At 58.6% G+C, this 17849-nt stretch overlaps 1 protein-coding gene across 6 annotated transcripts in view; it reads left to right on the forward strand.

The window, feature by feature from the left end:
- EHMT1 (euchromatic histone lysine methyltransferase 1) overlaps positions 1 to 17849 on the forward strand; it is a 106473-nt gene that overhangs the window by 62936 nt on the left and 25688 nt on the right. For 4 of the 6 annotated variants that reach the window (XM_043470314.1, XM_043470316.1, XM_043470315.1 and 1 more), the window contains 9 exons: positions 819 to 896; positions 1889 to 2009; positions 4438 to 4569; positions 7231 to 7376; positions 10362 to 10505; positions 11162 to 11388; positions 12442 to 12615; positions 12863 to 12945; positions 13778 to 13884. In XM_043470314.1, the coding sequence (XP_043326249.1) occupies positions 819 to 896; positions 1889 to 2009; positions 4438 to 4569; positions 7231 to 7376; positions 10362 to 10505; positions 11162 to 11388; positions 12442 to 12615; positions 12863 to 12945; positions 13778 to 13884 (1212 nt within the window). The remainder of the gene's footprint in view (positions 1 to 818; positions 897 to 1888; positions 2010 to 4437; positions 4570 to 7230; positions 7377 to 10361; positions 10506 to 11161; positions 11389 to 12441; positions 12616 to 12862; positions 12946 to 13777; positions 13885 to 17849) is intronic. The other 2 variants (XM_043470311.1, XM_043470313.1) reach the window with 2 other exon arrangements.

A 17849-nucleotide genomic window follows, 5' to 3' on the forward strand; every position in this document is an offset into this window, starting at 1 on the left:
TGGGAAAAAAGCTTTGGAAACCATGTTTTCTAATCTCAGATGAAAGCTTTCTGGTGTAAGACACAAACCCAGAAGCCGTGAAGTGGGAAATGGAGAGGTTTGACTCGTTAAGTTGGAATTTCAGAAGTTTTATATTAAAAGAAAGACGAGAAGCAAAGCCCATAAGACTTGGTAGGAGAACGTTGATAACATATTTAGCAGACAGAGGAGAACTCTCCTGTGGGTGTGTAGCTCCCACAGTTACTAGAAAGCAGGGACCCTGGGGAAATATGGGCCAGGAGTGTGGTCTCCCGGACTTGGAGGGAGAAGCAGAGGGGCAGGGCTGGGGGTGCTCGGGACTGTGGGGCCCCCCACCCCGAGCGCCGACCGCGGTGGGGACCCGTGTCGCTGTTTGTCCAGGCGTCTTGGCTGTCCTGTGGGATTGTGGGCGTTTGCAGCCCCTGGGGAGCCACAGTGGGCCAGTGTGCAGAGCGGAGGAGGGCGCGGGTACACACGGGCTTCAGGGTCACCGTGCACGTAGGGGTGGTGAGCACGAGCACCTCTGTTCTGTGACGGGAGGGATTCTGCAACACACTTCTTAGAAGAAGGTGACTTAGAGAAGTGTGCTGGGTGCTGCTGCTGGGAGGCTGGGTGCGCGTGCCCATCTGGAAGGGGTCTGAGCGTTTGCCACAGCCTGAGGCCTGGGCCGGACTGGGCCCTCAGTGTGGAGCGGGCACGCGGGCGCCCCCAGCAGCCCCTCAGCACGGGAGTCTGAGTGCCTGCCCCCAGAGGGTCTCACTGGCTTCTCTTCTCTCTCGGGCCCCTGCGTGGCCGCTCAGGTGGATGGCGAGTCTGAAGAGGAGCAGGAGTCGGCCGGCACCGCGGATGAGGAGGAGGACGGGGACGAGTCCGACCTGGTAACGCCCGCGTGCGCGCGTGACGAGAGTCCTGGGTCCTGCCCCATGGAGCGGCCCACACGCAGAGCCAGGAGGGGCCTCATGGCCGGTGGGCGGTGGGTCCAGGGGAGCCGCTGGCCCTCCAGGCTGGGCGGGGCTCAGAGCTGAGGGTGGGTCGGAAGCTCGGCTTGGGGGGCGGCGGGGGCTTGGTGAGCTTGTGCCGTGTCCGTCCAGCCAGGGCAGGTCTCTGAGAGGGAGACGGTGGCCACGTGGGGGCTGAGAGGATGTGAGGGCGGCCCTGTGGCGATGAGCGTGTTTCCCTGGGGCCTGGCCCTGGTGCAGTGCAGCTCATGTCCCTCCCTGGGTTCTGCCACGGAGGCACAGGGCGCTGGGGCCCAGCTCCAGGGCTCAGGCTCCCAGGCAGCTCTCGGGACGGCACTGAGCCGCCCCGGTGTGTCTGTGGATCTCGTGAACACAGGCTGTTAAGTGTCTCCTCATCCTTGGTCAGCGGGGCCGCGAGACCCTCGCGTTAGACTTGGCAGCGTGGTTTGTGGGCCAGCTTTCTGTCTGTCTAGCTCAAGGCAGTTAGATCCTGTCTGCGTGGAGATGTGAGATGCAGACACTCAGGAACTGTGACATGTCATGAGCAGCGACAGTCTCTTCTTGTTCTCTAGGCTCTGGCTCATTTGGTTGTAGACCTGAAGCAGATTGAGGCTTTGTCCTTTTCTCAAGAGCAAGGCGAATGGTTGCGTGCGAGTGAAAGTGGCTTCTTACTGAGCTGCTTTAGTTCCTGCTAGAACTTTCCCATTTATTCTTTTTTGTGCTGAAACTCAAGTAACCAGGCTTGGAGTGATGTTTAGGGACAAGCATCAGTATCTTTACGAATGTGACCTGGAAGGGACCATCTGTGAGTGAGAGGGGTCTTGCGGTTGAGGGATGGCCACACGGCAGGAGCCAGAGCCTCTGCGCCCTGAGCCCACACTCTGCGTTTCTGCCCTCCCCCTGCTCCCCAGAGCTCTGAGTCCAGCATCAAGAAGAAGTTCCTCAAGAGGAAGGGGAAGCCTGACAGCCCCTGGATCAAGCCGGCAAGAAAGAGGAGGCGGAGAAGTAAAAAGAAGCCCTGCTCTGTGCTAGGTAACCACGGAGCCGCACACAGCCTGGGCGGGATCGTGCCTGGGGACTGGGTTCTGCAGAGGGCTTCGTTCACCACTGTTAGGAAAACAGACGCCCAGCAGTGACTTTATCAGAGCTGCGGGGGGGCTGCCCGGGGGGTGCCCGGGGGTCTCCTGCCCGCAGGCCCTGAGGGGTGGCTGCTTGCTGACCGCTCCCCCACAGCCTGTGTCCTGCCCTCGGTGTCCTGGGGCCAGACCCTGGGCCACGAAGCGGTGCTCAGCCCTTTGGTCAGTCCCCTTGATCCGGGGGTGGTTCTGTCTCAGGCTGACTGGGAGGGGAATGACCTCAGGCTCAGTGGCCCAGCCCTGGTCTGCAGCCTTGCTGTGAAGGGCTGAACGCAGCAGGGGGTGTGCCGTGCTCCGGAGCGGGGCTGGTGAGCCCCTCTGCGCCTGTGACTGAAGGCCCTGCCACGCCCTGTGCATGGCCGATACCCCTCCCCACTCAGCCCTCGCGGCCCGGCGCTGCTCTGCGGGGTCCTCTCCTGGGGCCAGCGCCGTGGAGCCCGCTCACGGAGGGCACTTCTCTTTGGCTTCTCCACGCGTCACTGGGTCATCCGCGTCGTTGCTGGTGGGAATTGCTGCACGGCCTCTGTTCTCCGATAGAGAAGCAGGTCATGGAGCTGCCCCCGAAGTGCAGAGGGCTGCTGGCGGGCCCGCACGGCAGGTGCTCTGAGGCTGGGTCAGGTGGTGCCTGGGGCTTGTTTGCCCACCCGCCACCGTTCGTCCCTGAAGCTCCTCTCCTTCACTCACAGTTCCTCGTCTCTCTACCTCGAATCATCAGCCGAGATCACACACCCTGTGTTTCTGTTGTCGGCTGACAGAAGCCATTGTAGACCCAAGACTAAAAGTCATTTGGGATGGAGGCTTCATCGCCACCATCTTGGGTATAGCATGCAGAATGCCTGCCGGAATATTTATTCAAGCAGGAGTTTTAACTGTATTCCCTTTGTAAAGTATTTAAAATTGCACAGTTTACTGGGGTTCCTCAGATGGGTGATGATTTCTGCAGGTGGTCAGCTCCTTCCTGCCTGAGATCTGGGTGCAGACTGGCCTGGACTCAGGGTCTTTGGATACCAAACTTCTGTATTATACCTGTTCAATTCCCGTCATTGAATTAACATCAGGGGCTAGCATTTAAAGCTTGCTTGTGAACTGTGGGCATTTGCCCTTTGCTGGCGGTGTTAGCTATGCTGTGTAAACGCCTGTTTTCAGGGGCTTTTTCAGTGAGATGCCCTTACGATGACTGATACCCAGGTGGCCTTCTGGGTCACATGGACAGGAACCCCCCCCCCCCCCCCCCCCCCGACGGCTCTTCACTCGCACACTCGCCTCTCGGCATGTTCAGAGTGTGTTACCCTCTGGAGGGTGAGGGGCTCCTTAAACCTTGTTCTTGTGGATGGACACCCCTCCAGCCTTGCCCTGTGGACCCTGGAGCCCACTGCCTGAACTGGGCAGGTTCCCAGTGACACTGTGTGCCTGGGGCGTCTTTAGCTGCCGCACAACAGCTAGTCTTTCAAACCTGCCATTTGATTTCTCTCTTACTTTAAAGTAACATAGAATGTGTGTACAGTGTGTCTGCTTGTGTCCTCACATTGTTTCATCAGCTTTAATCCAGCTCATGAGGTTGTAGAGAAAGGCGTTCTCCTGTGTCTGTGCCTTTGCTCTCCTTGGCCCGGCTGCCCCGTCCCCGGGGCGCTCGAGTGGGAGTGGGACCAGGCAGCAGAAGTGTGGGCGGGCGTGTGTGTGTGTGTGTGAGTGAGTGAGCTGCCTGGTTGGTGAGTGTATGTCTTGCACGTGCATGTGTGTGATTTGTGTGGCTGGTGAACGTCTGTGTGTCTTGCATGCATGTTGTGTGATCTTTGTTGCTGGCGCGCGTCTGTATGACGCGCATGTGATCTTTGTTGCTGGCGCGCGTCTGTATGACACGCGCGTGTGATCTTTGTTGCTGGCGCGCGTCTGTATGACACGCGCGTGTGTGATCTATGTTGCTGGCGCGCGTCTGTGATCTTTGTTGCTGGCGCGCGTCTGTATGACATGCGCGTGTGTGATCTTTGTTGCTGGCGCGCGTCTGTATGACACGCGCGTGTGATCTTTGTTGCTGGCGCGCGTCTGTATGACACGCGCGTGTGTGATCTATGTTGCTGGCGCGCGTCTGTGATCTTTGTTGCTGGCGAGCGTCTGTATGTCTCTCGTGCACATGTGTGTGATCTGTGTGTCTGGCGAGCGTCTCCATGTCACGTGTGCACGTATGTGTGATGTGTGTGTCTGGAGAGCATCTGTATGTTCTGCACGCGTGTGTGTGTGGTCTGTGTGGCTGGTGAGCCTCTGTGCCGCGGGGGTGGTGATGTGTTCCCAGCCCCCCCGTTTGATGAGCATACCTTTGGTTGCAGGTTCTGAAGCCTATGCGTCGTCCTCAGGCAGTGCGGAGCCAACGGCGCCTGGCGATGGCGGAGGGTACATGGAAGTGCCACTGGACTCCTTGGATCTCCGTGTCAAGGGTGCGCTGACCTCTGACACAGAAGGTGAACGCGTGCGTGGTGGGGCCAGTGGGGGGAGGGCACGTTGGATGCCGTGTGGGCAGGACGCTGTGCCGGTCGCCGTGCCCCAGAGGTCGGGTGCAGACAGGTGCCGGGGCGGCAGTCCCACGGGCCACACGCACTCTTGTTGGGCTCCCTGCAGGAGGCGCCTCTGCCCGCAGGTGGCAGTGTTCTGCGTAACCTGTTTCACGGTCTCGCACTCCCGCAGTGTTGGTGGAAATGTGTGTCCCCTTGGTGTCGAGCTGCTGGTGCTCAGATGCCCCGTGCTGCGTGTCGGGCTTGGGCCCCTCACCGAGGTCCTCGCTCCACAGCACTGGGGTCTTGGCACTGGGGCCGTGTACTCCCACCGTCTGAAAACCTTTATCTGGGGAAAGGAGCTAGTAGCTATTTGGCCTTTTTGGGAAATCAGTTTGAAATGAAATCTGGGGCTAATGTAAAACCTGTGTTAACTTTTTCTCATGGACTTTGCTGGCTGAAGGGTATGGCTTCCAGTGGGGTTCAGCTGGACATTCTGGAAAGTACAAATGAATGGCCTTTAGCTGTGAACACTAGGGGAGTTTGGGTTACTTGTTCAACTTAGGCAACTACATCTATAGCTTAGGAAGAAAATCAGAGGCTTATCCGTCAGAGAAATGGTAGCTTTTCTTCTTGTTGCAAATGGAGCAGAAACCATCCAGTGATCCCCTCACGCCCTCCTTCCCGGTGACATGACGTGTGTGTTCTCTGCTTCTAAACGTTCTTAGCTTTGTCTCAGGAACATGCTGACTTGGATGCCTGCAGGAAGTAGTGCTTATTTTACCAAATTGTCCACGGTCGGCAGTGTGAGGGCAGTGCAGCCGGGATGCTTGTCTAAGCTGAGCCCCGGGCTGAGGGGTGGGGGCCTCTGCCTTCGCGTGTTTATGTTCAGTTCCTCCAAGTAAGGGCCACACTGATGAGAGCTCTGCATTAGGAGGAGAGGCCGCTGCTGGGCGCGGGGTGAGATGCTTCTCTGGGGGTGTTTCCCATGGCGCCAGCCCTGCCGGGGCCCGCCCAGTCACGAGGTATATGCAGGGACGAGTTGGAGTCTCCAGTTGTATGTATTCAGTCCTGGAGTTTCAGACCCTCGAGGAGGCAGCTGTGGAGCCCGAGGCTGGACGGGAGGGCAGGGGCCTGGGGCTCCTTGGCAGCGAGCCCTGTGACCTGGACCAGCGGGAAGGCGGGGACCGACCTGGTCACAGGGTCCCGGCTCTAGCCTGGAGAACATTTTGCGTCGGGATGGGCAGTGGCCCTCATCCGTGCCTGTGGGTCTGCCGAGCTGAGGTCAGGTGCTGCTCTGACCCCGGTGGCTGGCTGGGGCTGTGGGCAGGTGGCCGGAGCCGAGAGGGGGACTCACGGGGTCTGCTAGGGTCCGTTCGTCTGACGCTCTGTGGCTCCGCTGTCTGAGCTGCTGGCAGGTCCTCCCCTCGCCCTGACCTTGCGGCCCGTGTCCTGGTCTCAGAGTCAGTTTGCTGAGCAGGGTTGGGGTCCCCTGCAGGTGGGTTTGCTCTTGGGCGGCAGCGAGGGCGGGGCCCCGCGGGGTCTCAGGGTCGCCCTCCAGCCTGGTTCCTGCACGAGTGGGTGCTCCTGCTGCCGGGGCACAGCTGGGCCTGGGTCCCGCGCAGGGAGGGGAGTGGGCTGCGGGACTGTGCTGAGAGAAGGAGCAGGGCACTCGCCTTCCTTTGGAGGCCGTAGCTGGGCTGAGGGCTCTTTCTGGCCACCAGCCTGTGTCCCCAGCATGAGCCAGCCTGGCTGCGGGCCCCCTTTCCCTGGCGCTGCCCCCTCACCTGCCTGTAGGCAAGTCGGGGTGATGTTGCTGTTCCTAAAAGGCTCACTGTGGTCCTGGTTTTCTTCTTTGTTCTCCGCACGTCTGTCATTCAGCCGGATGAGCAAGCTCTCTGTTCGGTTATAGTGGGTCATCACTAAACAGGCTGCCTCTAACCCCCTCCAAGTGGTGCTAACTTGCTTCAGTCGTGTCCCACTCTTTGCGACCCCATAGACTGTAGCCCGCCAGGCTCCTCTGCCCATGGGATTCTCCAGGCGAGAACACTGGAGTAGGTTGCCATGACCTCCTCCAGGGGAATCTCCCGCCCCAGGGACTGAACCCGCATCTCTTATGTCTCCTGCATTGGCAGGTGGGTTCTTTACCTCTAGCGCCACTTGGAAAACCCAAAATGTTTCTAGATATTACCAAATGTCTTGAAGGCAAAGGAATCAAGCTCTGTTGTGTCAGACTGTTTGTGACCCCATGGACTGTAGCCTGCCAAGCTCCTCTGTCCATGGAGTTCTCCAGGCAAGAACACTGCAGTGGGTTGCCATTCCCTTTCCCAGGGGATCTTCCCAACCTAGGGATCGAACCCAGTCTCCTGCATTGCAGGCGGATTTTTTACCATCTGAACCCTCAGGGAAGCCCCCCTTCTAAGTGGACCAAGCGCTCATTTTGTGGCTGCAATTCTGAAACCGAGCAGGGAAGACAAGCACTCTCCTCGTGGGGAGTGGAGTCTTGGCCTGGGCTCCCTGTGTCCTGCCATGAGCGTGTCTTCAGGGACCCTGTGTCCGGGTGCCCCGAGTGTAGCGGAGCGTCAGGGCGGGTGGCGTGGCGGCGACACTCAGGCGTCTGCTGTGCCGCAGGGTTGGCCAACGGTCCTGATGTGGGCGAGACGGATGGCCTCCAGGAGGTGCCCCTCTGCAGCTGCCGGATGGAGACCCCAAAGAGCCGGGAGATCACCACTCTGGCCAACAACCAGTGCATGGCTACAGAGAGCGTGGACCACCAGGTGAGCAGGCTGCCTTGTGCTGGGGGGGGCCCTGCCTGGGAGACGGCCGTCTGCGCAGCCGTGCGGGGAGGCTGGGGGCCGTCTGCACGGCCGTGCGGGGAGGGTGCCGTCTGCGCGGCCATGCTGGGAGACGGCCATCTGCGTGGCCATGTGGGGAGGCTGGGGGCCGTCTGTGCGGCCGTGCGGGGAGGCTGGGGGCGGATGTGGCCATGGGTGCTGCTCTGCTGAGGCCACACGTCGCAGAGGCTTTCCTGCTTCGCTGTGAACTTGAACGTGGATAGCAGAGACTGGGGTGCCGCCTACCTTCTTTGGAGGAGCTTCCCACACAGAGAGCCTCGCAGCTGACCTCTGACCTCGCTGCTCAGGGCCACAGCATGTCTCGTGGAGCAGAAACAGCAGTGGCTCCTGCTATTACGTGACGCCTCGTGGACGGTTGGACGTGTGTGTCCTCTGCTCCGGCCAAACGCAGGCAGCTTCTGCCGCCTCCTGCGTCCCTGTACCCGCCTGGCCTGGGCTGCTCCCGGCCGGCCAGTCCCCTGCGTCCTGGGTCACAGGGCTGGAGGCCTGCACTCGTCTGGGCGCTGCGGCGGCCCCTGTGCCCAGCTGGGTTTGGCCAGAGCGCCTGGGCAGGGACGTGTCGGGTTCCCTTGCTCGTGGCTCCCTGCAGCGCAGCTGTGCCCTCGGAGCGCTGCTAGGCGAGCAGCTGGGCAGCTTCCCGTACTTCCTGCCATGACCGTGATGTCACTGGGGCAGGTGACCCCTCACCTGCAGGGCTGCTGGGCCCCTGAGGTGGGCCTGTCCTGGGTTCGCAGAGCAAGTAGTGATGTCTTTTCCTGCTTTTCTGAGTGATGAGCCGGTGCTTCAGCTGTCCCTCCCTGATGCCATTCCCCGAAGTTCATCTTAGGAACTCAGGGTCTTTTCCTGGGAAATTGATCCAGAAAACAGTCAGATGTTTGGCCTGATGAGTGTCTCAGGTGGCGGGCACTCCAGTAACCACCCCGGGGCAGAAAATGGGATTGGCCGCGAGCAGCTGCCCCCCGGCTTCTGTGCTCTCTGAATGGTCTCACCATCCACGTGGGTGTCTCTGGACTTTGCGCTTCTCTGTGGGACAGCTGGGCCATTGGACCCCATGGTTAGAGTCAGCGGCTCCCAGACACACAGGGCGTCCAGCCCGCTTGTCTGCAGTTCAGACAGAGGTGGACCTGGCTCAGTGGAGGGGGTGCACCCCAGCTAAGGCGTGGTATCTGGGTTCTTCCTTCTGATTGCCCATGTTTACCATCCCCTCAGAGCCTCACGGTGTGAAGCTGTGCCGCTCACTGTTCACTTAGCAGCCGATGGTTCCATAAGGACCTCGTCACTTCAACTCGTCACGTTACACAGCAGAGCGTCCCAGAGGAAGGGCCTTCTCTTCATTGCCTGGTCGTTGAGGCAATGGATTTGTTCTCTGTTGTTTTCAGAGGTTGACCAGTTCTACTTCTAAAATATTATGAACTCACGTGTTTAAACAGATTCAGCAGGTTTTAGTCTTTGTGTTATTGTTATCATTGAAGCTTCCCCGCAGTCCCTGGGCCTGCAGGACCCTCTTCATCTTGGACTCAGAGCGTCATTTCACAGTGATACTGAAATGCCATTATGAAGACCGTTTTTGAAATGATGCTTAGAAAGTGAAGTGCCTCTATTTGCTGCTTCACAGAGCGCACAGGAGCACATGTACGATTGCACGGTCTGTGTAACTTGGAGAACAAGTGATTTCCATGGTGTTATAGAGTCACTCACAGTCAAGACACCTGGATGGTCTCAGGGTAGGGATATGAAATTAGTGGATGACTGAGATGTTTACATCGCAGCAGATCTTTTAAGGAACCCCCCTTGTGGAGTCAGAGAAGAATGTCCACACTTGTCTGCTCTGAATGCAGAAGCAGATATACGACCTGGCTGTCTTATTAAACCAGATGTTAAAGAATTTTGTGAACAGTATAAAACAATGACATGTTTCTCATTAAATATTTTAAAAATAATTTTTATTTAAAATATGGTCTTTATGTGATAGGTTTATTGTTGTTTTAAAATAAGCTGATATTTCAATTCTTCTCTCTTAATTTCTAACACGGTCAATATTAATGGGTGTACTGCACTTGGGCAGGGCTCTTTGGGCCTTCAGGATGCACTGGCACGCTGCATCAGGGCCTCTGCGGACGCCGTTCTCCATCCTCCTCTCTCCTGTCCGGTCCTGCGCTCTTTCTGCTCAGCTCTGTCCAGGAGTCCTTGTGCCCTGACTTGAGGGGCGTCTGGCAGGTTGGGTTTGAGGGCTCCTTGTGGCTGGCCTGTGCTGGCCCCAGGTCCTAGGCTGGACTTGCTGGGGTTGGGCAGTGTCTCCCAGGCTGCCCGCTCTTCTAGGATACAGGGAGGACCTTCTGGTATCTGGCTCCTACCTGTCCAGGGTCCATGGGATACTGCCCTGTCCCCCGCCCGGACACTGGTGTCTCAAGGCCCACCCCACCCACTTGCATCCTGTGGCCTTTGGTTTTGATTTAAATGTCATCTCTGGTTTTGGTTTTGCTGTCTAATTGCTCTGGTTTTTTTGTGGGATTCTAGGGAATTCTTAAGCTGCTGTTATTTTCCCCCAAATATTTCTCTCTTTGAATGCCCAGGCCACTTCGGCCTCACCAGCTGACGCCCTCAGAGCCGGTTCCCTCATCTCCTTCCCGTGAACTTTACCGAGGCATCGTCCACATGCTTGAGGTTGCCTCTTTCAGAGTGTGTCTCTGTCACATGTGTGACAGAGACACACAGTCGTGCAACCAGCACACTCCTGATTTCTGTGCAGGGGCGGGGTCATCGACTCTCCCTGGACCCACTGTCACCTGACCTGTTTCTCCTGGTGGGCTGGGTGGACGTGGAGGACTGGGCCGCCTGCCCCCTTTGCTTTCCTGCCCCCGCCCCGTGCTGGGTGTGGTGTGCTGACCCGGTCTCTCCTGATGGCAGCTGGGCAGGTGCACGAACAGTGTGGTGAAGCATGAGCTGATGCGTCCGTCCAGCAAGGCGCCGCTGCTGGTGCTGTGTGAGGACCACCGGGGCCGGATGGTGAAGCACCAGTGCTGCCCCGGCTGCGGCTACTTCTGCACGGCCGTGAGTGCCGCCCCCCTCCAGGGCGCCAGGCCCCCAGTACCCCCGCCGCTCCCGGGTCTGCCTGGCAGGGCCGCCTGCCCCCACCCCAAACCCCGTGTGCTCACCGCAGTGCCCCGGGCCACCTCCCTCGGGGGCTCGGCCACAGGTGCCCGGCCTCTCTCGGGCTCGTGGCCCCACATGGCCCTCTGTGCTCTGGGCCGAGAGCCTCTCTCCTGGGGCTTCTCCAGACGCCGCAGCTCTGTGCCCTCCCTGTCCTCAACATCCTTTTTTGCTTCTGTTGAAAGATGGCCCCGGGTTGCACTATCCACCCCAGCGCCCAGCCTCCAGTTGGGTGGGTTCTGTTGAGGGCTGTTGCCAGCTCTCAGGTCTGTGAGTCTGCTTCCCGGGTGTGTCCTCCGTGGGTCTCCTGTGGACCTGGTCTTAACACACGGCCCACCCGCTGAGCAGCGCGGCGCAGAGCACAGCGCAGGGGTGGGGATGCCCTCCGCTTCAAGCAGGACGCGAGTGGTCGCACCTCGGGAGGGCGCAGGGCCGCAGGCCGTCCTCTCCTCCCCGCGCTGGCTTCCTGTCCTGCCCAGTGCCGCACCTCGGGTTCGCTTGCTTTTCTGCATTTTAGTACCAGTTAGAAGAATGACTTGTCGCCTTCCCGTCTTTAGGGTAATTTTATGGAATGTCAGCCTGAGAGCAGCATTTCTCATCGTTTCCACAAAGCCTGTGCCTCTCGAGTCAATAATGCCAGCTACTGTCCCCACTGTGGGGAGGAGACCTCCAAGGCCAAAGAGGTGACCATTGCAAAGGCAGACACGACCTCCACGGTGACCCTGGCCCCTGGGCAGGAGAAGAGCTGTGCAGTGGAGGGCAGAGCCGACACCACCACGGGCAGGTACGTGCCCCCAGCCCTCAGGGTCCACCTGACGAGGCCCGACGTCCCCGGCGTGCCAGGGGCCTCCCTGCTGGCGCATGCGCCGTGAGCTCTGACATAGGCTGGGAGGCACGCTGACTTGCGTTTGCTCACTCACTCGCCTGTGTGTGAGCCTGTGTCACACTGTCCTCAGTGACACGTGTCAGTGTTTTGTGTTGAAGCACAGGGCTGCCTGAGACAGCAGTGCCGGTGCGTGCCTGTCCCCATCTGCATGTAGCTGTGTGTACGTGTAAGATGTGGAGCATTAGTGTCAGCTGCTGTATAGTCTGCTGTTACTGTGCTATGTTCGGAGACCCTAGCTGAACTCACAGGAAACAGTCTAGAAGGGAAGGATTTGTATTCCAAGCATATAGTTTTCTTCCTAAAAGAATTAGGTGGAAATAGCTGAAGAACTCATAGAGCTAATTGGAGTCAGTCGGCCAGATGATCAGTTAAGGAAAGGTGTCAGAAGCCTTGTCCTCACCAGCCTGTCCAGCTGAAAGCCAGGGTGAAGGAGAGCCTTCAAAACAGCAGCAAACTCATGACCTACCCTAATCCGTAACTAAAAGTCCGCTGAAGGTTATTCAAGAGGCTTAGATTGTAAACATTCAAAACTTAGTATTGGGATGGTGTTGATGCCATCATATTTTTGTGAATTAATTATGTTAATCTGTAAATTTAATGCTCTTTGAGTCAAAATTCCAAGGTGTTCCTTGTGTTGGTCAGGCAGTGGACTTGAGATTCAACCTGGAGTTCATTCTCTAAAGCAAATTTGAACATTTGGCCAGAAGTCCAGGAAAGGTTGCCCTCGCTTCTGAGTGTCCTCTGTTCCCTGGGGATTTGGTCTGCCTCTGGGCGCTTCCCTCTGGGCCCAGAGTGGACAGTCAGTGAGCCCAAGGTCATTTTCCATCTCAGAGGAGCAGCACAGGTGGGGGTCTGAGGGGCCCTGTTTTGTGTATTCATTGGTTTCCATAGGAGGCGGTAGTTTGCATGTCTCTAAAACTCAAAATTCCACTTACTTCCTCCTCCCCGAAGCGCTGCTGGCCCCCTGCTCTCAGAGGATGACAAGCCGCAGAGCCTGGCCCCCCAGGTGCCAGAGGGCTTCGACCCCACCGGGCCGGCTGGGCTGGGGAAGCCGGCGCTGGGCCTCTCCCAGGGGCCTGGGAAGGAGACCCTGGAGAGCGCACTCATCGCCCTGGACTCCGAGAAGTAAGCCCTTCCTGCAGCCTCCATTCCCCTGTCCTCCTGTGCGAGGCCCCCACTGCATTCCTAGGTGTCCCCGTCCCCCAGGCGTCTGCATGCACCAAGGCCTCATGTGCCTGCCATGTGCACCCCCGAGACGTGGGCGCCCCCAGGAGTCACCAGGCCGCCCCAGCCTGCAGGTGGGGGTGTGTGTCCGTGTGCACGTGTGTGGTGGGGGAGCTGTGCTTGCTGCTGACCCGTGCTCTCTCCGCAGACCCAAGAAGCTCCGCTTCCACCCGAAGCAGCTGTACTTCTCGGCGCGGCAAGGGGAGCTGCAGAAGGTGCTGCTCATGCTGGGTAGGTGGGCGAAGACGCCTCTGTCCTCGCAGGGACTGCCCGCCGTGTCCCGCCCTGTTCCACTTCTCTGGTCGGCGCACACAGGCTGCCCCTGGGGTTCGGCCTGTTTGCCATGTTCATGCTCAGTCACGGCAGTGGGTGTATTTGCTCGGAATTAGCAGGAATGAGGCATGTGACTATTAGGAAGTGCTGTGGAGTCAGGAGGAGCGTGGTCAGTGAGCCGGGCTTTGTGCCGTGTGGACACGCCCGTGCCTTCTGCACAGAGAGCAGCCTGGGATGCCCGTGCTGCCAGTGAGTCCTGCCACTGAGGTTCTGACCCGCTGGGTGCTGAGGAGCAGGCAGCTTAGGCTTGACTTTTGGGCTGGAGAAAGTGGATGCAGAATCTCTTTACTTGACAGGAAATCAAGAAACAAGTGTAGCAGTTTGTTCTGGGGAAAAAAAGGTTTTATTTTACGTTGACCAAAGTGGCAATTTTTGTCATTTTCCTTTTAGACCTTGTGTAGTACTGAGGTCGCCTCACTGCTCCAGGGTTTACCTCATGGCCTGTGTCCATGCCAGGCTGGGAGCTGCACTCAGTAATTGCCTCCCCTTAGGGCCTGGCCTCGGGGTCCTGCTCCCATGGAGCATCCATCCTGGGGCCCCTCCAGCCTCATGTTTGTGCAGAGGCTGGCCAGGGGACACGGGAGAGCCAGGGGCCCAGAGTTAGGCATGGTGCCAGGGCCTTTGACCGCAGCCTGCCTGCTGTCCCCCGGGACCTCCCCACCCTGGACCGGCCCGCCTGGGTGCTAGGGTTGTGCCTGATGAGTGATCGGCATCTCCTGTTTGTTTGCAGTTGACGGGATCGACCCCAACTTCAAAATGGAGCATCAGAACAAGCGCTCGCCCCTGCACGCCGCGGCAGAGGCTGGCCACGTGGACATCTGCCACATGCTGATCCAGGTTGGGTGCGGTCTGCGGCAGCAGCAAGGGCCCGGCCTGGCTGCTGGTCCCGAGGGCTGCGTGCTGCTCGCTGTTTCCCGACTGGTTCTCGTGTGCTTTGGGTTTTAGCGTCGCCGACTTCCCAGGCTGGGGGTTCAGCCCAGGCGTGCACACGTGCCCCTCTGCCCACCTCCTGCAGTGAGAGCTTGCGTCCTGTGGTCCCGTAAATATCCCATGGTTGTATGAGGGGCACCCCTCACCCAGCAGGCACGCTGGCCTCTATGTTGTCTGAAAGTGCGTCGCCCACTCTCAGCGCTATCTCTCTGGGAGGTCCCCCCCGTCCCAGGCCCCTGTGGGACCTCTGTTCCCCAGAGGCCACCTTTCAGCTGGTTCTTGATCTCTGGATCCTTCAGGAAATTTCCTTTTGCTCGTGGGTCTAGACTTGCCGCTCAGCCCCCAGCTCAGTCTGGGGGGTTTTCTGTTTGGGCTCTGGGGCCCTCCCTGAGCGCCTGTGTTTACCTGGCGCACCTCCTCTCCAGCTCTGCATCCTTCGAGTCTACTTTCTTAGGCACTGCTCCACGTGACCCTCAGCTCCTTTTGGGGGTTCACCTCAAATGGGGGTTCACCTGTGCTGCCTCATTTGAATTCCTGGGTCTTTTCTTGCTCCCTGAGAGATCCTTCTCAGTGACCTCTGGGTCTCCCTGCAGTGCTGAAAACTCTGTTCTAGTCTTTCTCATTTCAGGTTTTACCCAAATGCCTGGTGCTGGCTTGTTTGTGTGAAAAGGAAAGGGCTGAAATGCCGGAGATGGGCGCTTGGTTGGGCCTGTCAGCTGGCAGTTTTCGTGTTGGGGTCCCCAGCAGGGCTCTGGGCCTGGGAGCGCAGTATGCCTCCGCTGGGGCCTCGGGGCACCTGTCGCCAGCTGCTGGCCTCCGGTGTGTGGTCGCAGCGGCTCCGTCCTGTCCCCGCCTCCTCCCTGGCGCTGCGCGCAGTGAGGAGCCTGCTTTTGCATTGATGTTTACAGTAGGCTTATCTGTTGGTTTAGATTTCTGATGCCTGAGACCCGCTTCTCAGATCCCTCTCAGCTTTGGCTTGGGTGGGCCAGAGGCTCGTTTGGATGGACCTGTTTAAATAGCATGCAGCTGGGTTCTGCTGCCGCCTCTTCTGACTTCCTTCTTCCTTTAGAGGAGGCAGCTCTGCACTCCTTCGAAAGGACCTATCTCCCCCCACCTTTTTGAAAGAAAGAAAAGAAAGTGAATTTGCTCGGTCGTGTCTGACTCTTTGCGAACCCAGGGACTGTAGCCCAGCCAGGCTTCTCTGTCCATGGGGATTTTCTAAGCAAGAATACTGGAGTGGGTTGCCATTTCCTTCTCCAAGGGATCTTCCCGACCCAGGGATCAAACCCAGGTCTCCCGCACCACAGGCAGATGCCTTACCGTTTGAGCCACCAGGGAAATTCCACCTTTTTGAAAAAATTTATTTATTTCTCTTTTTTTTTGGTAGTACAGACTCAATGGATGTGAGTTTGAGTAAGCTCCGGGAGTTGGTGATGGACAGGGAGGCCTGGCGTGCTGCAGTTCATGGAGTCGCAAAGAGTCAGACACGACTGAGCGACCGCACTGAGCTGAGCTGGGTTTTCTCTGCTGCTCTGCCTTTTCTCTAGTTGCGGTGCTTGGGCCTCTCTTGCTGTGGAGTGCGAGCTCTGAGTGTTTGGGCCTTGGTAGGCGAGGTGCGTGGGCTCCGCTGTTGCAGCTCCCAGGCTCTCAAGTGCAGGCTCAGTAGTTGTGTCTTATGGGCTTAGTTGCTCCGTAGCATACGGAATCTTCCCAGATCAGAGATGGAACACGTGTCTCCTCCATTGGCAGATGGATTCTTTACCACTCAGCCATCAGGGAAGACCCCACTTCTTTTTTAACATTAAAATATGTACATGTGTACATATTTGTTGTTGTTTTAATTGCTAAGTCATGTCTTACTCTTGGTGACCCTGTGGTCTGCAACCCACCAGGCCCTTCTGTCCATGAGATTTCCCAGGCATGAATACTGGAGTGAGTTGCCATTTCCTTCTCCAGGGCATCTTCCTGACCCAGGGATTGATCCTGACCCAGGGTGTAAAGAATCCTGCATTGGCAGGCGGATTCTTTACTGCTGAGCCACCAGGAAAGCCTGTGTGATTAATAAAGAAGAGTCTAAAATGTAAGCATCTTGGTTCATCTTAGTGGCTCTAGAGGGAACCGGCCTGGTCTGCTTCTCCACTGAAGCACCATGTCCCCTCCTCGGGCAGCTCTGAGGATGGCGTCATCATGACCACGTGTGTGTCTCTGTGGGCTCACTGCCCTGCAGGTACCCTCGGCCACACGACTGAGCTCTCTCCATCTCTGAACTCCACATGGTGTGACTTGTTTGCCTTCTTTCGTTCAAAGAGCAGCAACCTAAGGGGTTGTTCAGACCCGGGGGACCCAGCATGGCCTGGGGGCCACTCGCTGACCCACTGCCCATTCCCGCTTCTGCCCACGGGCCGTGATTGAGGAAACAGGCCTAGGAGAGAGCACAGGTGTGTTGTGTTCTGTTTTGCAGCTTCTCTTGAGTTGTAAACTGTTGGAGAATAAAACGTTATGCATTGGTTTAGAAAGAACCAGCACTGCACATGTTAGTGATCTTTACGGCTCCGCACTGTGTGTCCGAGCCTGGAGGTGCAACAGCTGGGCACCTCTCAGGTGAGGTTCTCAAGCGGGCACTCCCGAGGCGGGCCGCCCTTCCCCAGAGCCCCGCGTGCGTGGTGGGCGGGCTCACTCTGCTTCGCCCTGGATCCCACGGTGCTGCTTTTGGAGGCCCAGGTCTCCTGGGTGCCTACTTCTTGTGTCCTCCTCCCGGTGGGCTCTGGCCCTGGTCCTGTGCCCTCTCCTGGCCCCAGGCAGCCAGAGAGCACCCTTGCTCACAGTGTGGTCAGGGTAGGGGGCGCCTGTGAAGAGCGTTTTTGGTCATTCCTGGCCTGACTCATTTCCATGCCGAGGTCTCAATGGGAGCAGCTCCAACTAGGCAGCTGCAGCACTGCGGCCATTGAGCTAAAGGAGACCCATCGGGTGCCGCCTTCCACGCCCTGCAGTGGACTGGGCCAGTCCCAGCCTCTGACCCCACCTGATTGTCCCCACGCCGGCCCCTGCTCTGGCCTCTCCTGCCGGTTGTCCATCTCTCCTGCACGTCTGTTTGTCCTGGCTCTGACGCTGTCCATCATTCCAGGAGGTTTGATCGGGTCCTCCCGCCTGCTCTGCTCTGACCTGGTGCCGGCTGTGAGCGGGGGGAGTCTTCCGATGAGGAAGGTGACTGTCCTTGCAGCCTCGGGGCCCAGGGGAGGGAAGAGCAGCGGCTGTTGCCCTGACACGTGCCGCCCTGTTCTCTGGGGGCTCACCCTTCATCCCCCTCCTCCTGTGTCTCAGATGGCTTGGTGTCATCTCCCAGGCACCCCACCTCTCCCTGGGATGGTCACTCATCTTTGGACTGGCTTCCCTGCTCTGGTCCTGGGCTGCACAGACGTCCTGTGTGGGGCATCCGTGCCGCTGGTTGGGTGGGTCACGACTGGCTTGGGTTTCAGAGAAGTGCACGGAGCACCAGTCCTCGAGGTCCCAGGGTCTTAGTGCTGGGGCAGGGGAGATGTCCCTCTGACCCTGACCCTCTGCAGCGCGGCCCCTGCCTCCGCTCCTGCCCATCAGCCTGTGCAGCCCTCTCAGACCTGGGCCCCTGCCTTTGGGGCTGCCTACCCCCTGAGGGCTCAGGGTGGCTGGGGGTCTGGGGGAGTCTTGCCAGGTGTGTGCCCCCAGTCACAGGCTCTGCCTGGCCTTCCACCGGCAGAGGCTCATCCTGCCTGTGCACCTGGGCAGAGTGGCTAACCTCATGCTGGCCTACTGGGCCCCGTGCAGTGCTCCACCCTGCCTGCCCCTCACGTGTGTGCTCCTCCAGGTTGCTCTGGGGGTCCCGGCTCCGCCTTGCC

This window comes from Cervus canadensis, chromosome 5, assembly GCF_019320065.1.
Source record: "Cervus canadensis isolate Bull #8, Minnesota chromosome 5, ASM1932006v1, whole genome shotgun sequence".
Lineage (NCBI taxonomy): Eukaryota > Metazoa > Chordata > Mammalia > Artiodactyla > Cervidae > Cervus > Cervus canadensis.